Source organism: Sinohyriopsis cumingii, chromosome 7 (genome assembly GCF_028554795.1).
Source record: "Sinohyriopsis cumingii isolate HCF-2022 chromosome 7, ASM2855479v2, whole genome shotgun sequence".
NCBI lineage: Eukaryota > Metazoa > Mollusca > Bivalvia > Unionida > Unionidae > Sinohyriopsis > Sinohyriopsis cumingii.
In genome coordinates this window covers 33,914,048-33,936,816 of record NC_142967.1, presented here as the reverse complement: position 1 = coordinate 33,936,816, position 22,769 = coordinate 33,914,048, and the positions used below count along the sequence as shown (strand labels likewise).

The 22,769-nt window shown below is 33.7% G+C and overlaps 1 protein-coding gene across 3 annotated transcripts in view; it reads left to right on the top strand.

The window, feature by feature from the left end:
- The window catches only part of LOC149794997 (regulator of G protein signaling 12-like), a 163,952-nt gene that overhangs the window by 130,710 nt on the left and 10,473 nt on the right, over positions 1–22,769 (top strand). For all 3 annotated transcript variants that reach the window (XM_089964659.1, XM_089964658.1, XM_089964660.1), the window contains exons 5-13: positions 16,278–16,457; positions 17,077–17,163; positions 17,960–18,106; positions 18,393–18,557; positions 19,533–19,596; positions 19,979–20,199; positions 20,687–20,866; positions 21,324–21,521; positions 22,569–22,659. In XM_089964659.1, the coding sequence (XP_089820785.1) occupies positions 16,278–16,457; positions 17,077–17,163; positions 17,960–18,106; positions 18,393–18,557; positions 19,533–19,596; positions 19,979–20,199; positions 20,687–20,866; positions 21,324–21,521; positions 22,569–22,659 (1,333 nt within the window). The remainder of the gene's footprint in view (positions 1–16,277; positions 16,458–17,076; positions 17,164–17,959; positions 18,107–18,392; positions 18,558–19,532; positions 19,597–19,978; positions 20,200–20,686; positions 20,867–21,323; positions 21,522–22,568; positions 22,660–22,769) is intronic.

The window sequence follows — 22,769 nt, the reverse complement described above, 5'->3', positions numbered from 1 at the left end:
TTGTGCACGATCATTTTATTTAATTATTGTTTCTTTAACTAAATTTACTAGTCGCTGTAGTAACCATCCGCGAGTTCATCAATAAGTCCCCGGTAAACGCCGATATCCATAATGCCACGCTGAAATAGTCTCTGACAGATATCTGCGGCTTCATTTATAATTTCCGGAGAGTTGTTTCCGGCGCGTCTTCCTCCTATGAGAACTTCTAACCGTGATACGTCATTGATGATATTGTCAGGACAGATGTGGTTGTTATATCCGCGACCGGTGTATCCTTTTCCTGTTTTCTTTAGTTTTGCTGATATTTTAACAATTTCATCAGTTACAGATCTTTCCTTTTTTTCTATCTTTTCTACCTTAGAGTAGGTACTCTTTTTCGGTATTCCTTTTTGTAATTTTTCTCTTTCCTCCTTTAAATCTTTTAATTCATTTTTTAATTCTTTTATTCGCTCTTTCAGTATTTCCTCTTCTGATATATCGGGGGGGATGGACGACGAAACAGGAGTGGTAAAATCATCATCATCGGGACCCTCCATTTGTTCACGCGATAAAAATTCAGGCACTGGATCAGGCAGTGTTATTGCGGGGTCTATTTTTAGAGCTGGTGGTTTCTTCTCCTGTAGTTTCGACTGTTTTTTCATTTCCTTTTCCTGTATTTTTTTCTTCTTTTCTTCCTCCCTTTCCTGCCTTTTCATTTCCATTTCCTGTATTTTTGCCTGCCTTTCCCTTTCCTTTGCCTTCATTTGTTGGTCTCTTAGTTCCTTATTAACCCCAATTACGCCAGTTTTTATAAAATTATAGGTATCATCAGTGCTAGATATTCGAGAAATACCTCGGTTTACTTTGTAAACATAATCCCTCCAATCAGCCTGAGTTATACCTGAGGCAGCTCCTGGTTTTAGAAAATCTTGCCGGTTAGGATAATTTAAGACAATCCAAGCAGAAAACTCCTTAAGTTCATCCACGTTAGTAAGCGGAATATTTTTTATCTCAGTAATACCATCTTCGGTAAATTTATTAATAAATGTTTCCTTAGCAACTGTCACTACTCCGGCGGCACCTGCATCATCTGCCTGTTGTTGTTTAAGTTCTTCTATTGCTTGAAGTAACCCTCGTTTTGATTTGGTAGGGTCGGCAGGATCAGGTTTTCCTACAATTGCAGTTTTAACTTCACCAGTAGCTGCTGTAATAGGCTTAAATAATTCCTCCGCAGATGTTGCAAACTCAACTCGCGATTCTTGCCTTGCTTTTAATTTTTCTCTGACGGAATCACGAACGGGAAGAAATTTTTTAATTGCTTCGAGTCGTTCTCGTGCTAGTCTAGTTGTACGAGATTCGCCAATATTTGCCATTATTTATTTGTCCACGATTTAATTTCCGGAAACGCAGAGCGTTTTTTACGCGTTAACGCGCTCTCGGAAACTCTTCTTGGTGCGCAAGCGCACTCGCCGAATTTTTCACCATTATTTAATTTTTTTCAATTACGTCGACGATGGAAACGCAGTGCATTTCTCGAAAACGCAGAGCGTTGCCGTGAACTTGAGTCTGAAGACTCCGCAGCGGATCTTTATTTACTAAAAATAGGGGTTATTTTATCACAATAAGGGTTTATTTTTGTTTGATTATCATGGAAGTGTTATTTTTAAAAAATAAGTTTGTAGGATTCCCCCCCTCTGCTGCTCACTATTAGCTGTGCACGACATTTAGTCTTAACCTTATTTTGTTCTCAAATTTCGAATTATTATTACTTCAACAATTCTGAATCCGATTAGCGTCTTTAATACAAAAATTGTTTATTGGTCTCTTTGTGAAATAATGTGACGAGCTCAGCTAATTGAAGTGTCTGGACAGTTGTCAATATTGTTATCACAAACAAAAATGGATATTTTGTACAGAGTTGTTTGTACATTATTAAAGGAATGTGTTTGTAACTTTCATACTTTTACACCTTGGTAAGTCGACATTTCTAGCTTGGCACGGTTTTAACATGGACATAAATACCTTTGACCGAACTGTCCTGAAATGGTTAGATGTAAAGTTGCAATTGGATATTATTCTCAAAATCATGAGTCAAAATATTTAATCTTCCGACACTGTTTGTTTGATGTGGCAGAAAGAGCAAGTCGAGTTGTCACCTAAGTTTGTGAACGTTCACGAGATTGTACGCTTGCTAAGTCGGCTCGCTTTAACAGTGGCTTTGATCTTAGAACTCGTTCGGCTACATTGACTGGCACGTCGTCGTTTAATCGTACTGTAGTCATTCAAGTTAGAAAAAATAATTAAATCAGCAGCTTAACTAGCCAAACATGACCTAGTTTTATTACGATGACGATTTTGCAGTTTAAAGCCAGTGGGGTGCACTGAAGTTGGAGCGCCCCACCTGTGTATTTCTTTTCAATATCAAACAGCAGAACTTGTTTAAGTTTTAAAACAAAAAAATTCAATTGCTTACTTGTTTATATCTAGACAGATGCATAAGTTTACTGATTATCCAAGTAAAGATGATTTCTTGTGAACGACATTTGAATTGGTAATTAAATTGCAGGAAGTAGCCTGGTCGTTATAGGTGAATAGTCCCGAGTTTAGACGTAATTAATTGACTAGTTTGCATCCGTTAAAAAATGGGTAATTTTATTATTATAGGAGAGATTTATGGAATATTGGCAGAATTGTACCCAAGGAACTGAAAAAGTGGTTGATGTCTTAGCAAATGATAACAAGAATTTGAACATCGTTAGTGATTTACCATAGTAAAATTCCTGATACTTTACTGCATCTTCCCAATCTCCCCCACCCCACCCATTTAATTTGTTAAACATTTTAAATTAAAAGCCAATGATATATAAAGCTAATGACAGTGTCGAGTATCAATCTTCACTATTTAAATGTAATTTCTTACAATATGTTAGAACTGTTCCGGTGGCCATGTGGTTAGAGCGTCCACCTCGGATGCGGGAGGTCGTGGGTTCGATCTCCGGCTGAGTCATATCAAACAAAAATGGTACATACAGATTGTTATGCATTTGGTTGATATTTCATGCATGCAAAAATAGACCTTGAGTAGGAAAACCGTATCAGGGAAGTTTTACCTAAATTGTCACATGCATTTGACAGACATTTTCTAGAAACTGACTCTAAGAGATAAAATACATGCAGCAAATGAAACAATCTCAAGTTGAGTGAGGTATTTCATGTACTTTGCCAATGCCTCACATAATACCTGTCAGTCTAGCTTACAGATTGGAGGTGGAGTAGCTTGAATTTGTATAAATTATATTGTTTTGCTTATTGTAAACTGTGTACACTTTTAAAAATGTAGTAAACATTGCAGCTTTACTTTAGACCAAAGATTTCTTGACATAAATTGGATATATGCTTTTTAAGATGCACATGCATTCATGAAAACCCTTTAGTTTGTTTTGTTCCATGACAGTATAGGACACTTTGTTTCAAAAACATGAACAAAAACATATCTCATGGACATTGAAAGTCTTTTTTGATATTTTACTGATTAGCAAGAATAATTTCTCAATTACATAAACTTTATAGAACTTTGAAAACTTATTTTTTAAAATAATTATAAATGTACATACCAAATAATTAAGTAAAGTTCTCTTAGATTTTTAAATAATTAATTTAGTGAAGGGATGTGAATAAATGAAAATGAAGACCTTATAAATCTGTGTGGTAGACAAAGATTAGTACTGTTATCCCATAAATCCTAGATACATATATATATATATATATATATATATATATATATATATATATATATATATATATATATATATATATCATGCTTAGTTTGAGGTGTTGAAATGTTTTGTTTACTTTACTGAATACATTACATTGGGATTTAAAAGATTTTGATGATAATGAAATTCTTTTCTTCATTTAATCTTTCAGGTTAAGATATTAATTTAGATATCATTATGCACTTACAGGAAACATCTCACTAGCAATGGTTGATTGACTCAGTTCAGACAAGTTAATAAGTCCAGTTTCCTACTATCTCAACATTGTAACTGTATAATTGGTAATGATTGGTAATGATTGTTATCAAAGTCAATTGAAGTACTTTTATTCAATTAAATTGCACCTGTGTCAGGGCCATCTGATTTCCATTAAATGACCATGATTGAATTCAGCCATGCAGAAAATTGCTGTGTATATATATATATGTAATGGTCACCCTGTGCAGATCATAGCAAGCAGTCTTGCATTTGGTTCACCTGTCTCCAACATGAAATTACCATTGGATATTGAATGTTTATTGGAAAATGAGGTTTGGAACACAGTTATCCCCATTGATTTGGAAGATAACATGGATTTGGATGATATTGAAACAGATTTTAGAAAGGTAATATTTTATTATATCTATGGGCTTTCCCAAAGTCCAGAAATAGTCAGCCTCTATATTGGAACTCATTTCCATAGTGGTGATCTAAGTTTGTTTGCTGTATGGATTTAATGCCATTTTTTTAAAACATACAATAAGAGTATACAGGATAGGTGCGCATCATTACCAGTGTACCAGTTTACCTCTGTATCTGTTTCCAGTGGTATATACAATGATATCTATTCACTGTACTAGTACTTTGATATTTTCCATCAGGAATGCACAAAAAATTTGGAAGTATTCATACAGATTCAGTGATGTTAAAAGTATGTTTTCATTTTCTGTAACAATAATTCCACAAATATTGTAGTTTTTGCAAAATAGTCATATTTGTTAAAAATCAATTTTGAATATAACAAATATATAATTATATTTATGAACCTTTAATCCTAATTGGTAGTGTGTATCAACATGGCAGCCAAATGGGACGTTCTGAAAGATATTAGGCTATATCCAACTTTTGGACAAATTTTAATTGTAAAGATGAGGAAAAAAGGGGAGAAATTGTCTTGGTAAAGAATTTTTTATGCTACCAATTATAACTTCCAGTACATTTGGTTTTCTGGTACATTAGCCTTCCATATTTATATAAATAACACTAAATATGTATATTTCACTGAAAACTAAATAAGGGTTTTAGTGAAATTGCTCTTTTGCCTGGTGGGTTAATGTCGGAAGGAAAATAATGTGATAATGCAAACACCATAGATTTGATATTTATCTTCTTGTATGTTGCCATAGAAACTGAGCATTAACATCCACACTTTATTTCAGTATTGCTTGCTAGTTTGTATATTTTAACAGGTAATAAATACAATAATGTATGGAGGGAGTTTAATTAATTAAGGAAAAACACTTCAAAAGTTCAAGAGAATCAGTTCTCATGGTCTCAATAAATCATGCCATCAAAAGGATATAAAAGAGTTCTCATTGACATTTCTTAAGACATCATGAACCATATACCGGAAAGTTTAACCATACACCTTTGGCTGTTTGTAACTATGACAACATAGCAAAGAACATGCCCAAGGGACAAAGGCTATGTGATCAAGTTTTCATCAGGTCAACACTTGAGCTGACCATGCTGACAAAGGCAAAATGTCTTTATGACAGGAAGAAGATTGAGGAAATGGGGTGTTAAGGAGAGTTGCCTAGTGTAAAAAAAAGCCATGCTATTTGAATTGAATAGATAAGAGGTACACAAGCTCTTATTACATTCAACATTGGAGTGCTAGGAAAAGGTCAGACATACTGGAGATATAACCAGTATGTACTCTATTAAAATTGAAGAGATAATGATGCTGGTGATTTCTTTACAGGAGCCAGTCTTTTCAGTTAAGATATTTAGATATACCTTATGGATTTGCAGGAAATAGTAAGGGGTCAACCATTTAGTATGTATGCAAATATCTGGCAAAGCTTGAACCCCTCTCCCTCCCTGTACACATGCATACTTTTTTACACTTCCCCTGTGTACATATACTTGATGCCCCCCACCCAATTCTATAGAATGGATAGAACAGACTATATTTAATCCACACAGAAACCATAAAGGATTAATAATATTAACATGTTTAATAAAACAGATAGTCCACTGATGTTGAATATCTGGCTGCATCAAAGAAATAAGCTGCATAACTTTAAACAGTTTGTCTAGTGTCCACTAAAATAAATGCCCACTGAACCCAGTCGAACAGGTTACGTATTAGAAAAATAATTATGAAGGTTTCACCCCACCCCAACCCTGTTTCCTATGCGTACTTACATTATCAGTAGCCCCCCCTCCCCATTTGGGTTACCCCCTCCATGCATACATAATAAATGAATGGCCCCTAAGTTTACTGACTTTATTGAAACAATGATCAGCTCAATTTCTTCCTATAGCACTGAGTGAACTGAATGTCACAGTCACTTGACAGTCATGACAGTGCAGTGTGGTAATTTCACTTAAGATTTCACATCGTCTTCCTTAAATTTATAGTTTAAAGTTTATTTCTTATTGATTCTTTATTTGCATTACAATCTGAGCTCAGAACATTAAAAAGGCATTATTTATTAAATACTGCATTTTCCATTAGTCGTAGGAAATTATTCTCGATGAAAAGTTAAGAAGTCCTAGCTATATATTGTTGTTAAAATAGCTCTTGTTTCAATGACCCACTTTTTTAACACATTGAGAAGGTCTTTTCTCCCTAAAATTTCAGTTCCATAAGACCAAACAAAAAAATGTATTTCCAATCGGCCAACCATCCCTGTTTATCATTGATGACCCTAGCACTTTTTTCCCCCGTGATTAAAAAAATTCATAAATAATATATATAATACAATAAATACTATCATATAGGTTAGAGACATTTTAATTCACACTCGGTGGAGATTCAAACCCAGTCCTGAGGGAATATGGGCTCGTGTGTGCAGTCAAGGTGATGGGTGCCATTTACCTGCAGACCTGGATTCGAATCTCCACTGAGTACAAATTAAAAAGTTTCTAACCTGTATGATAGTATTATTTGTATTAAATATTAATTCTGCCTACTATTATCAAGCATTCTTTTATAGAATCCAAGGATAGCACTTTCCGTTCTGTCTGGTGTATATTTATCATTCTCTCTCTCTCTCTCTCTCTCTCTCTCTCCCTCTCTCTCTCTCTCTCTCTGTCTCTATATATATATATATATATATATATATATATATATATATATATATAATGCTATCATACAGGTTATGATATGATAACATTATTTGTATTAAATGTTAATTCTGCCTACTGTCATCAAGCATTCTTCTATAGAATTCAAGGATAGCACTTTTTGTTATGTTTGGTGTATGTTTATAATTCTCTCTCTCGCTCTCTCTCTCTCTCTCTCTCTATATGATTATTTTTTTAAACATGTCTACCCTAATTTTAGACCCAGTTTTATGAATGTTTTAAATAATTGAATGTACATTTTATATTTTAACTTTTGAAGTTTTTTTTTGCAAGAGTTATATTTTTTTGAAGTTTTTGACATTTGTTACCTTTACATCTTTAAAAGTCACTGTATAGCCAGGAATGTGCTGATGTGCCATTAAGCTCTGAACATACACAATACATATTTTAGCTAAAATACATGGCAGGTGACTAATTAAATTGCTTCATTCTACAAAAAAGTATAAGTGTTCTAACATTTTAAAAATTATTTTGATTCACATTGCTTTAAGTACCTTATAGAGTATACTGATTTACAAGCAACATAGACTTTGGTCCACTGTCACATAATGCACTGGCAGATCAGGTTTTGTGATTATTCTACTGATCACACCTGAAAAACTGCATAGACCCAAGATCTGCCAGTGGGTATTATTTGACAACAATTCTGGGTCTGTGCAGAACAAATTGACTTAATTGAGTATATACCATACTGTAACCTACAGCGTTATTTTCATTATGCTTATTATATGTTAGAAACATAAATGGGATATATCTCATTAGAAAGAATTTGTACCATTGTATTGGTCATTGTCCATAGATTTATTTTTAGACATTTTGCCTGTCATTCCAAAATAATGTTAAGTGGCAAATGAAGAAAATAATTTGTGTTTGTTGCTTAATTTACAGTCATTTGAATGGAAAATTAAATTGGTATAGTTTTGTTAATTAGATTTGTTTAGTACAGAATAACCTTGAACTCAACTGTCAAAAGATTCCTGTCATTAAACAGTGTTTTAAGGTCCCTGTTTAGTACTATCTTCAGTGAAAATTGATTGCTGGACTACATCTGATCTAGTTAATTGTATAATCTAAGTGTGGGTTATTACCTTTAAAGGAAAGGGGAGGGAGAAAGAGAATAAAAAAATATGGAAACAAACACATGAGATCTTTATGTAGAAGACACATTTTTTAAAAATTATTATTGATGTTAAACATATATATATATATACTTTTAACAACAACAAATAATAATTTTAAAAAATGTGTGTGTGCGTATGTTAAAAAAATAAGAGACATTAGTATTCTGATAGCGCTATGGGGTATAATTTTTTCTTGGATGTGCATTTTGTATTATAGGTCTTTTCCCATTAGTAACATAGGAATTTCTATTCCCTCATTAGAATTAGAAAACCTATCCCAGAGGCTATTTTTTTTTCAACAGGTAGATTATGCTCTTCTAATGCCTTGATCCATTTTATCTTTAATCCCACTATCTATATCTCATAAGCTTTTATCAAGGTAAAAACAACCCCTTTTGTTTAGAAATTTAGTATAGCTTCCTTTCTCATATCTATGTTTAAAGGGAAAATAGATTTTGTTCATGATAACCTTTCATTACCATTTGCCTCAAAGAATGCTGAAATTTATTATAGTTTATCAGTGGTCAGAATGAATCAATTAGTGAAGTCTCTCCCTTTGGTTGAAAGCACCAAAGGCTTAGTTGCAGATATGATCAATTACAGGGTATGAGGAGACCAGTACATACAAGGTATTAAAAGAGATCGTTAAATGTCCTTGGATAAACAAGGTCATTTTTTTAATAGCTTGAAGTGCTTGATTTAATACATTGAAGAAATTGTACCTGGGTTTGTGGATGGGATATTATGACTAGCGTAATGCAGGGGATTTTTTTTTGTGCAGTTTGTTAACTGAAGTTCACATGTGTCATTGAAACATTCCTGGTTGCAGTCATAGGAGTTGTGTTTGAGGCTTTTGAAAAATGATTACAAAATTTGGCCAAGGATTTTGTGTGGATATTTATGCAGAGTTTTGGAACTATGAAGTATCTCTCCTTTGGCTTGCAGATTTTCAGGTAAAAATGATTCTTGAAAAATGGCTTTAAAAATATTTAACTGTAAGATCACATGGGAATGGTTTAAATGTCAGTAAACATCTACTTTTATAGATATAAAATATCATTATTTTTAGTGCAAGATACTATTTTGATGTATGGCCGTATATCTGGGAAGGACGTCTTTTCCTAACTATTTCAGTCCTTCACATTATGTTCCATCAGATCAAGAAATTGTTTCTTTTCGGAATTTGTTAAAAATTTGTTCGATTCGAAGCAATGAATGTGCTGAGGCTTTATTTTAAGATGACATATATCAAGTTTTATTTTGTTCATTTCCTGACAGTTTTTAAGTTATGATGACTGTTTCATCTAGAATTTCATCTTTCAGTTACATTATATTAGCAGACACATCTGTGTTATATGGACATATTTCTGATTATTAAATTTAGTACAACTTCTTTTCATCAATAGCCATAATATGAGACAGTGGAAACTGTAAGGGACAAAACCTTGACTGGTTTGAGTTTGTTTGTTTTATCTGACAGATCTAATAGACATGGTGTTAACATAAACACACAAGACTGTACACAGTGTAATATCATGAATCTGTGCTGTTAACCCAGTTACAACTTTAATGTTATGTCAGTTGCACATAATGTGGGATTAGCTTGTTTTTTGTACATGTTATATTTTTCATTCATTGTCATCTAATCAAACTATTGTTGTCAGTTTTAACACTATTTTTCAACACATGATTGACTATACATGGCAGCCAGTATAACTAGTTGGAGAAGAACCTGACCCCCCCCCCCCAAGAACTACTGTCCCATGGGAAGCTACTCACAAGCTTTCTAACATACCCACATTAGCCAAGCCCTAGACTTCAACCCATGCAGACTGGTGTGAAACAGCAGTGATCTGTAATAATGAGCAGTTTAAACTATTCAACCACCTGGGGTCCCTAAACAAACTTTCACTTAACCCTCATTTCCTTTAAACACAGTTTAACATTATTTCACTGGCTTTTTTATCAGTGCCAGTTTAGTTGAAATGACATAAATAACCAGGCATATGCTCAACTTCTGTAAGAGATTTTATTTCCTCACTGCAATTCATGTATTAAAAAGCATATAGAAAGTGTGCGTTTTATTTTGATGCAATAGAACCTCTATCAGCCATTTAGAAAACTACACTCAGATGTTTAACATTAATTCACCAATGAACAAGGTGATTTTGTCCCCTTGTCAGACTAGAAGCAGACTAGAAGATTAAACCTTTGGTTAGGACCACTTACAAATCAGAAGATAGATGACCAGGGGACTCTTAAATTTGTTTAAAAACCATTTCTCTTTTATAATTAGTACTAAAGCATGTTGATGAGTTTTTGTTTTCCACATTTGTTCCTGTTTGATGGTGGCATTAATCTAACAAACATTACTTTAACAGAATAATTGCAAATACCCTTTAAGAATTGATCATATGCTGTAACCCTCAGAATAATTGATTGATTTATATTGATTGACATATCTTCAGTCTTGATGTAATTGATTACAGTAATTAAATGACAATACATTAATTGAGACTCCTTTATGGTGATTGATATATTTAAGTCTGCTGATAGTACCATCATAGCTGTTTTTCTAATTATCTTTTTTACCTCCATATTGATTTAAATTTCTTGATTTTTGAAAAGTCCCCTAGTGTTTTACATAGGCTGTTTAATCTGACAGAACCCAGTAATAGTCAAGGGTTGTAAACAGTTTATAAATTTTTAATACAAGAGGGAAAAACAACTTCTAAGTACAGCATACAAATTTTAATTTCAGTTTGACACCTTTTTCTCTTCCATAATTCAAATTAATGTTTTTCATACAGCAGGTTGAAAGAAAATAAATCCTGTAGCCAGTGTTCAGTAGATGCTTTTTTTCTCTCAGTCTCTGTCTCTAATATTTAATCCTGTTAATATATAATCTAGTCAGTGTTGGACATTGATCTTGTCATTTGAATGGCAACTTGTTTTGCCTGGATATGTCTCATCAGGAACGGTGTTTGGGGGTGGCAAGTGGGGTGACTGCCCCAGGCCCCGCTTTTGATGGGGCCCCGTGCTTCAGGCCTAAGGTCATCCTTATGAGTTTGTCAAGCTATATTCTCCAGTAAACTGGAAACGCTGATACCGGCCGCACGTAATGCACGCAAAATTGCAAAGTCAACTTAGTCAATTTCGTAACGCAATTAACAGGTGGCAGCACAGATGCAGCCATTTTCTCGATGCCACTAGCGGTCAACGGCTGTCCAATAACTTGGATCTCAGTTTTTCACTCTGGCCCCGTACAGTCATGGACGGCCCTAGACCCGGCAAACTCCTAACACTGCATCTACGTCTCATAATGACATCATCAGAGACCATCTCAGACATTTTTTTACAAGTATAGCTTTTAAAAGAACAGAAACTTGTAACTTGGAAAGATTACGATTATCTGACATTTGTCCCTTTCTGAGATACCTAAACTGTAACAGAAACATGATGATGTCATGTTAGACAATATATTTACTGTATGTACTCACTTAAGAGTCTAACTGCTAACTGTACAGACTCGTGTCTGCCATCACATAATGCACTGGCAGATCCAGGTCTGTGGAATTTGTTTGGATAATCACTAGAACAATTAATATAGACCCTGATCTGCAGGAGTATTATGCTACGGCAGATTGGGATCATTGTTGTTTTATAGTTTGACTCAGCTATACTTACATATTGTTAATATATTAGTGAGGTTATTGTAAAGAAAATCTAAATATTGTTAATTAATATATTAGTGATGTTTTAGTAATTCCTGTTAACTTTAAAGAGAAAAATCTTCAAAGGGTGTTGAGGTCTAGATTAGATGTATATGTAGTAATAAACTACATGATACAATTACTTTGAAATACTAAGCAAGATTAAGATAATCTGGGTGAGTAATTCATTTAACAGGAAGCTTAGAATAATGCAGTGTATATCAGGTGCCATAAGTATCAACTGTCTGGACTACAGTTTAATGCTAAATAGCTTTGTATTCTGCACTGTAGTTGATGATAACCTACATACAGTGCTTGTTTTATCCATACAGCCTACTGTGCCATTTTGTCTGTCACTATCAGGTGTCTGATAGGAGTTTTCAGCCTCTGTACCAGTCAGCTTAACTTGCATTAATTCATTAAAAAAAAATTAACAAAATCATTTTAATATTGCATTCTCATTCAAAGTAGTATTTTATTTTATCTTATCAGCATCTTTTTTTTTCTTCTTCACAAACATTTTTATTTTCTTTCAAATACTGTTCATGCAAACAAGATGATGGTTTGAATGTTATTGATAGGAATAATATTAGCATAATGATGCATGTATGTAATAACACTAAAAGAATTAATAAAATCCCTTCATTTTGGAGGGGCATGAGTAAACAGATATTTAGACTTGAAATTAAACTGACCATCTAATTTAGGTACTCAATTTGTATCAACATCTTTTTTTTTTTTTCATTCTTCACCAACACTGTCATCAGCCATGACATCAGTAAAACTAGTTGTGCAAACAAGAGGATGGCTTGAATGTTATTGATAGTTATACTGCACAAATTAAGAAAATCTCTTCATTTTTGTGGGGTTTTCAGTCTTGAAATTAAACTGATATCACCTAAAAGGTACTCAGTTTAGCTGCCATGGAACTGTCTTAATTTTTAGAGGCACCTTTGCTCAAAATAATAAATAAGGTATTTTGTTTTTGTCATTTTAAGTGACAGGTCACTGACCTAATTTTGCTGTAACAAATCACAATGAGAGTTCTATGGACATAATTGCCAACCACACTTGTAATTGGTCCTCTAATTAATCCCAAATGCAAATCCAGCTTGAAATTCTTGTCTCCTGTCAGGTATTGGCCTGCATAATAGGATTAGGTTTATTTCTGCTAAATGGTGTCATGTTGGCAAGATCTAACAAAGACATGGCCAATGAAAATAAAAGCAATTTTTCTGGGTGCATCTTTGCAGGCCAAGGTTCTGATATGTTAGCCTATCTACACCTCGGCAGATCGATTAGATATTTCAGTACTTCGGGTCGGTGAATTTTTGTTGGAGGCCACCACAAGTTGTTCAGATTTGAACACTGTTCTTCCATTATCTTGTCAAATGGGTGAACACAACTGGAATGGATGCATGAATAAGTGATTTTCCACTGCTGGTCCATGTTTGTGCAAATACATCCTTTTCCTCAAATATACCTGTAATGGCTTCTTTCTGGTATGTAGTTAGACTTTTGATTTTAAACTTAAAAGCATCTATTGAAAGTAAATTGCCTGCACCATTTTTGGATGCTGCTGTTACACACTGTTGGTTAGTTGGCATTACATACAAATGGAGGAAACTCGTGAAACAATAGATGTCGCTAGTGCAAAGCACTCAAATATCTAGTAGATCTGCATGCAAAAATGGTTTGGGTAATCCTGTTATCACTTCATGAATCAACTATATGCTGACACTGAATTAAAATTGTCAGTATTATTAAGGATTTAGAGAAAATGATGTTAAAGTTTGTAAAGTGACATGGCAGTGTTATCCATGACGATAGATGAAAATAAGTACTACTGAGATGAAGAAAAGATAGTGACCTTTTTCTTCCAGAATTTGAAAATAAAAAAAAGTGTATCAATTGACTTTTTCTTCTCTCATTTAAAAGATGATGAATGCAAAATCGTTTAAAAGATGATTAATGCAAAAGATAAAAGAAATCTGTTTAAAGATATTTATCATACTTACTTTCCTGAATTTTGAACTGGCAAAAGTTATCATGCTGATTATTTTAAGTTATTTAATAATTTATCATAATGTGATATGGTGTAGTCTTTATAGAAATTAGTTACAACTACATAGAAAGATTAGTAATCCATTTTATATTATATCCAAAATGTTTAAAATGTGTACAGGCTTGACCATGCACAATTTCTTTTTAAACCTAGGAGACCAAAGTACAAAGACTAATACCTATTATATTATTAGAAATATTGCGCTGGGCAAATTGACATGCTATGCCCCCCACCCCCCTTCCCACCCCACCCCGCCCCCAGCCCAGTTGCATTGCTTTGAAAATCTAGCTTTCTGTCCTCCAATTACATAAGCTCTATTCTGATTGACTTAGCACAGGTTAAGCTCACCCTAAGCTTAATCCAATGTAGGAGATACATCATTGAACAGTGTCAGAAAATCACCTGCAGCATGAAAAGCTGGTGAATAGGTTTCAGTTGTGATCAGGGTATATAAAGACATGTTTTGGCAGAGAAATTTAGTCATAGGTTAGATCAGCTAAGAGTCAGGGAATTCTCTCTCTTGCATTGGCAAGATTTTATTTGTACATAGTCGCGAATTTTTTAGTCTTATTTTTTCTGAATCTGAAGCAAATTGTGTGATTGTACATATTTAAAATCTCTTCATGATACGAGTCTGTGATATGACATAGTGCTGCTGCCATTTATTACCGCCATTTCTATTTGTGCTATTAGTTTTGTTATCAGTTGATTATAAACTTTTTCGACATGGTTCTGGATATAAGTTTTGTTGGTGCAGCTGCTTACCGTAAGGAAGGTTATGTTCGTATTTATTCGTCTCACAAAGAATTACGTCGCAGGTCGATGTATATAGAGAACATGACGCAAGGACTTGTTCCTCCACATGACCATGAACAAAGGTTATATCAGAACTACAAAAGGCGCTCTGTAGATATTCTTCATCAGGTACCAGTATAAATATGTATAAATATCTTGTTCATTTTGTTAATTTAATTTTTTAATTTGTCTCATATTAGTTAACCAGAAGTAATTTTTATTCATTTACAGTGGACATGTTCTTTTTATTGGCTATCCTTAGGTGGGATCAAGTTGTTCTGTCTCTAGTTGCTTTGCCCCATTCAGACTTGATAGGTATACATTTTTAATTAATTCTGTTGTGAATTTTTTTGGCACACAAGAATGTTTAAATATTGGTGCTTTTTGAAGTTGCTGGATATGTGGAGAACAGGAATCTGGACAGTTTCACCCACAATTCCATTCACATCCTTAATTGTTTCACCCAGTAGGTATTGTCATATTATGGATCTAGTTAGTGTGAACTTTCTACTGATAACATTTTAATAATTTTGTGCTTCTTGTTGCTGAGTAAATGAGCAATATTGCACATAATGGTTCGGAATGTTTTCAGGTTTTAAACATTTTTTCCTTGAATGTTTGATATCTTAAACATTCTTATTGTTTAAGGTGCATAGAGAATGTTTTCTGAATTTTTCTACACCTGAGAAATTGTTTTTCAAACAATCATTCAATCTCAAAGTTCAGCATCACTGACAGTTAATAGGAATGACATTGTTGATGTTTTTGTTTTTGTTCTGGTCCATAAAAACATTATACACTGAATAGTCCAGTTGATTTTGATAAATGACTGACATTAACATTGAATACATCATTTACCTTAGATTGAGACATCAACAAATTCATATCAATATTGCCTGATAATAAGCAAAGGTGTGAAAATGGTGAATAATGAAGAAATGACGCATCACTCGGATTATTGTTATTATTACTGTGATGTAGATTTTTAACGGAGCTTTAAAAAAAAAATTAGTCATATCTCAACGATGTCTGCAGTGTGGCAGTTTATAGTGATATATAGCACAGAGGCATCATATCACAGATAAGTAGCATCATGTCCCACCCAGTCACACTATCTTGACAGCAGTCCTAACGCTAAACTGATGAGTGCCAAGTGAGGCAGCTGTTTGTACCATTTTTATAAGTCTTTGGTAGACTTGGCCAGGGTTCAAACATGTGACCCCCCAAATCAGGTGGCGACTGCTCTAACCACTTAGGCCACTGGAGCAATGAGAGATGCAAAAATAGTATATTTTATTTTAAAATTAATATAATTGGTTGGGTTTTCAGAATGATTCTGCAAGACAGAGACTATAATAAAAATAAGAATTTTTTAGGCTTTGCTAATAATCCATGGAACTACTTAACATATAAATTCTTAGACCACTTTTAGAAATTTATCAGCATGTCTTATTTGTTCATTCTTCTGTTTTAGTCCTTGGTTGTGATAGATTCAGATTCACTCAGCCATCGGCTGTCAGCAGCAAACAGTGTAAACAGCATCATTAACCATGTTAAGGAAGAGGAAGAAAAAGAGGAGGTTGGGCGGGTTGCAGGATGGGCAGTCAACTTTGATAAATTGCTGAGGGATATCAGTGGATTACATGTTTTCACAGTAAGTGATAAGAAATATATACTTTTTTAATTCAGTTATAAATTTGTTTTATATTATTGCTGTCTTTTATGTTTAGCATAATCGCTACATTTAAATTATGTGCTAATAAATACAGTGTCTCATTTGAATCATGAAAATGAACAATATTTTCCATATTCTTTTGTTTTCATTGAAACAAAGAATAGATGCCTTTCTGTAGCATAAAGAGGTGATGATAGATGCCTTTCTGTAGCATAAAGAGGTGATGACATTTAAGTAATGCTTGCCTAGTCTTACATTGTCATAAGGTAATACATGTCTATTCTTGTATCATCTAAGAAAGTAATGCTTGCTTAATCTTGCATTGTCATAGAAAGTAATGCTTGCTTAATCTTGCATTGTCATAGAAAGTAATGCTTACCCAAGCTTGCAAGATTCGAATAGGGTAAAATAAAGAAATATGAGTGTTATCTTAATTTTATGCCAAGTGGATCATGTTGTAGACAACCTCCACTTAAATGTATTTATCAAGATTATTTTTGTGGAATTATACAATAGATGCATTTGATCTGAAACATTGATAGCAAGGTTGTATGAAAACCAGTTTTCCATCATTTCAATCATGTAATTTTGTTTGTAGGAGTTCCTAAAGAAGGAATTCAGTGAGGAAAACATCATCTTCTGGACAACAGTGGAGAAATATAAACAGATCACCAATCAAGACATGGTACAATTGAAGTCTTTCCTTTCTTCTCTTATTTACTGCACAATGTCTATCACAAATCTTGTACACATGGGCTGTGTGAATGCTGGGTCTTTCCTGATGTAGATAGCTCAGTGGCTGATTGTCATTCAGTTATGTAAGAGATCCTAACATAAGATGTAATATGTGCAAATGTAACGTGCCTTCTGATTGGTTGAATGTATAAATTTCCAACAGTAAAACAACGATCTTCAGACAGGAAGTTTTAGACCATTTTGTTATTAGTCACATATGTTGCTAATTTTCATTTGCCAGCTGACAAGTTAGTTTTGCTTATTTAAAAAAAAAAAAAGTTGTATCCCTTGAAAAGTACAGTTGTTCTTGTAAGATTTATCTCATTTTGGAACGCCCTTCACATTAGCACAGTTCCAGATGTAATGTTATGCTGCTAACCAACGTCCATTGGCTGACATTAAATCTGTTACTTAAATTGATTTATGAAATGTATGACGAGCATAGTTTTGTATTTTTATATCCTTTTTAAACTTCAAAACTAAATGAACTAATGCTGTGCAATTAAAAGGTATGATTTACATTAAATTATTACTATGTTTGGCATTTTGTTTATTCACCCCAATATACATAAATGCTTTCATCAGATTATGATTCTAGCTAATAAAGAAAAATACTGTTGAAATATAAACGGTACAATAATAAGTCAGTCCTTTGAGTAACACACTTTGTCATTTCAGTTATTTTGTTATAGGAGGAATTGTACCGCCTGAAGTAGTATCAAATTTTTCTTTTATTTCTGTTCCAGAGAAAGGTGCAGGCAAAAGATATCTTCAATAAACATCTTTCTGTGCGTGCCTCAGAGCCTGTGAATATTGATAGTGTTGCTAGGCAACAAGCAGACTCTCAAATGGACATCCCAACTCCCCAGATATTTGATATGGCCCAGCATCAGGTAAGAATGATTACTTTTGCAGAAAAAAGTTAATCTATGAATGCTCTATTGATTATTTTCATTCTTCTGTAAGAAATACAGAAAATTTTGGGTACCCTTTATTTGGCAAAGGATTTATATATATATATATATATATATATATATATATATATATATATATATATATATATATATATATATATATATATATATATATATATAGTGTGTGTGTGTGACCTAATGTGGTGCAAGTAAACTACTACATGCTATAGTAGTAGATGTGACGTGTCAGTTTTTTATTTTGCAGATTTACCAGCTAATGAAGCAGGACAGCTATGCTAGATTCCTCAAGTCAGAACTCTATAAGACCTGTCTGCTCAAGGAGATGGAGGGGAAACCCTTGGACATCCCACAAGAGGAAAATAAAAAAGGGAAAGAAAGTGATGAGAAAGAAAAAGACTCGAAGAAGAAGGTAGATACTGATATTTTTTGTTGAGATTCTGAGCCAGTCCCCTCATTGAACCAGTTCTCATACAACACAATGGTTACTCGTTCAGTTGTCTGCAGTATTGTACTGTAAATTTTATATTTGAATGTTTACAATTCTTGCTGTGAAGTAAAATATGACACATAATCAAGAATGTATAATCAGCAGAATGCAGCAGCTAGTTTTTATAGCAAAATCCCAACATCCATGGCCATAATGTCTGCACATGATATATACATTATAGTAATTATATTATAATTAAAAAACTTTTCGTATGAGCACAGACCAAAAACAAAATGACTTGCAGACCTGTAGTTGGACTTGTCTTTTGTAGACCATAAAATCCCAGTACCTCAATCATCAATCATTGTAATGTAATTAAATGTAAATGAACTCACTTAAGCATTTGATTTAAAAATACTTCCAACCTAGCATCATGGCAGTGAATAGCACAGCTACCCTGTCACAAGCAAAGAATACTGATGAGTACGAGTTAATGAGGTTTTGTGCTTCACTCAGATTTGTAGATAATATCCTTGTTCACAAGGCTACAGAAGTCATTTTTTGTCGGCATTTGTCCTCAGTAGGCATATTCAGACTGTAAATCATATTACAATACACCAAAAACTAGGTTACTATGACCTCCTTTCCAGAATGTGTCAAACTTGACTTAAAAATACGCACACTGACAAAAACTGGAGGTCCTTATCAATAGACATGACCTGGTATTTTCATCAACATGTCTTCCTGAATCCTTGGATGTGTAAATGACAAATTGTGAAAATAACATATTTCAGATGGGTTTTTCTATATCCCTTTAGGAACATCACTATGACGGGGAGTAAAGTCCTTTTAGACATCCAGTTTTAATGACTAATCATTTTTTGCAAGTGTTATAATTTAACCTAAAGATATACCTTTATGAATTTTGAAATGTTTTTTTTTTGTTTCTTCTTTCAGTCAAAGGGAAAGGAAAATGAGGATAAGGAAAAAAGGAGAAGGTCACTACTGCCTTGGAGACAGAGTATGTGATACTTATTAGAGACTGTATTAAAGTTTCCAAGGCCTCATGGTACACTCATATCTATAAAATACATCTTAGAGTGCAGATTAAAGTGTCTTTTAAAAATTGTAAGAAACACATCCCAGACTAGGGTGGGGAGGGAATATTTTGGCTGCTGATCTGCCTAATAGTATGTGATTTATCTTCTCCTTGTGCTTAAAATGTGAACTGTTCCTATGTAAAATAAAATTGTGTAGTAGAACAGGGTCCTGTTAAATGTATTTAATCATAATTTTGTATGTCCCCTGGCTGTTGATAATAATGTTCATTCAATCATAATAAGAGTTGTATAAACCCACAGATATTAAGTTTAGCCATGCCTAAGCGGAACATTATTTTACAGAGACCAGTAAGAGCAGTATTAAGTCGTCATCTGATGCTGAGACTAAAAAATCCAAAGTGAAGGAGAAGGAAAAAGAGAAGGACAAAGAGGCAGAGGTAAATAACAACAAGAAGCCCACCTCATCCACCACCGCTTTGCCCAATGTCACGCCTAACTCCATCCCAAGTGTTGGCGGCAGCCTCAGCACTACAAGGAAGGAGGTTCAAGCAAATAGGAATGAGGTGAGAACAAGGCTGCTATTGCTGGTTATATAATCAGAACTCACGATCATATGTAATGTTTCTTATCAAACTGATGCTCACTATATATATTTCACAATACTTGCCTACTATGCATGAAAAGACCCAAAGAGATCAACACCAGGGTTTATATTTACCTCTAGGGAAATCAGTTCTGGACCATATTCTGTAATAAATATTGAGATCCCTAGTTTACAGAATCATGTACATTTACTGTACATGAGAATATATGCATCTATAAACATTGGCCCCACCTTTGTCCTTACCAGTATCGACATGGCCACTTAACTGTTACGGGGATCAAGACATAATATTATGTTTATATGTTTTATAAACAAAATTTTTGCTGTAAGTGTTGATATAGTCTCCAGAATTTTCTGTAATGGTCAAGTTTTTAATCCTCATTTATAATTTTGCTTCACTTGAGGTTCACTTGTTTCAATTTTATTATCTTGCAATTCTTCCCCAGGAGCCTGTACCAGATGCAGCCGAGCAGCCAAAGTTTTGCCGTGTGATTCTCCCAGATGGGTCAACCACAGTTGTGTGTACTAAGGCTGGTCAAACTATAAACATTGTGTTGGGAAAACTATGTGAGAAAAGAAATATATCAATAGCCAGTGTTGACATCTTTCTGTTGGGTTCAGATAAGGTAAATAAAAACATTTGTGGAAAAGTAAATTGTTACATGGCCATTACACATGTATTGTTACTCAAGAATTCATTGAATTCAGGCACTATAATAAATTTTAAGAAATACTTCTGAATAAAAATTGCAATGTTACAATAAATGAAGCAATAATCACTGAGGAAGAAATTTTGATCAGTTTAATTGCCATCAGCTGTTTGAACAAATTCTCACATTTGATTTTATGAACCAGAATGTCCATGTGATGACAAATAATTTTTTCCTTACAAATCGCAAATTTGTTTTTAAAAAAAAATCATTTTGGTTTTTAAACACATGAGAGAGATGCAGACATGCAACACACATGGAGGGAGTGTGCCAAAGTTGAGTAAGAATGTCACTTGTAAGGGACAATATGATGGCAATAAATGCCTTATACTTATCTGATTATGAACAGCATTATTTATAATCCTTTTTTCAGCCATTGAACCTGTCAGAAGATATCTCAGTCTTGGGGTCTAAGGAGGTCATTATTGAGAAACGAGTCCTGTTTCGGATGGACCTGCCCAACAAGAAATCAATAGGTGTGAAGGCGAAGCCAAATAGAGTGATCCTAGATGTGTTCAAACCCATCTTCCACAAATATGGATTTAGGATAGATAGTATTGAAGTTTACTTGGTAAGAGCATTTCCTTTTTGATAAAATTCCAATTCTGTACCCTACATACCCCAACCCATATCTATAACTGAAAAACTTTTGTACCTTCAGTTTATATTTGTGTAATGTCTCGTGCATTGTGTTTTACATAACTTCTGAAAAGAGGGCTAGAGAAACAAAAATTATCTATATCAAGTTTTATATTTAAAAGGGAGAAAGAAACATCGGATTGCAATATTGTTAAAATTGCATTAAAAGTATACATTCTTTGAATTCAGACTGACATCCTCTAGGATTGTGAGCTTTTTGATTGAAGTTGGACAAATCTGTGTTACATAAAAAATAATTTTGTGCTATTTTCCTTGTCATTTCCAATGAATCTGAATTTCTTACTATCAGATTACCCAAACACATTAGGTGTGCCATTCAGTTGATAAGACACACATCTTTCTTGATTTGAGCAAGCTTGCTTGCTTTGATGGCAAAATGAAGTTAGTATTTGCACATATTAAAACTGTAATTTTTTTTTATCTCATCATTAGTATTAGCAGATATTGAAACATAGATGTCACATTCCTTACAGCATGGTCAACAGTATGACGGTGTTTAGATTTTGTGCAAAGACAAATACATGTTCTGGACATTTGCAGGGACTGATTTTGGACACATGATTCGTACTGAATTCTCAAATTTGTGCACAGTATTTATTAGCCATACCTTTCTTTTACCTGACTAAATCCTCCCACAAATGGATATACTGCTTAAATTTTTTGAATAAACTCTTCATTTCTAAATAGGATGCTAAATTCATCATCATTATAAATGTTGTCAGCGACCTGATTGAAACAGTTGCAACACTGGGTTCATTTACAGTATTGCAGTATTATTAAAATCCCATTTGGATGTTGTAATTAAGTTTTGAGTGTTCATGAGACATGGGTCATCATCATCATCACAGTTAATCATTGAGAGAAAGAAACTGATTTGCACAGTTGTTTGGGTTTGGGGTTTTTATTATGTTTGCATGCATTATTTGTTTAACAAGGAAATATTTGCCATATCTTTCAGTCTGGTCATACAGCTGTGCTAGATTTAGAAGGTCTGGTATCTTCACTGGACAACCAGCGAGTTGTGGTTGTGTCTAAAGATGATTGTCAAGGTAAGTTAAATCTGAAAAGTTTGTAATGAATACTCTTTAAGAATTTTTTAGCATTTAGTGAGTTTGCAAAAGTAAAATTGATCACAATTTATCAGCTTAAAATATTATAA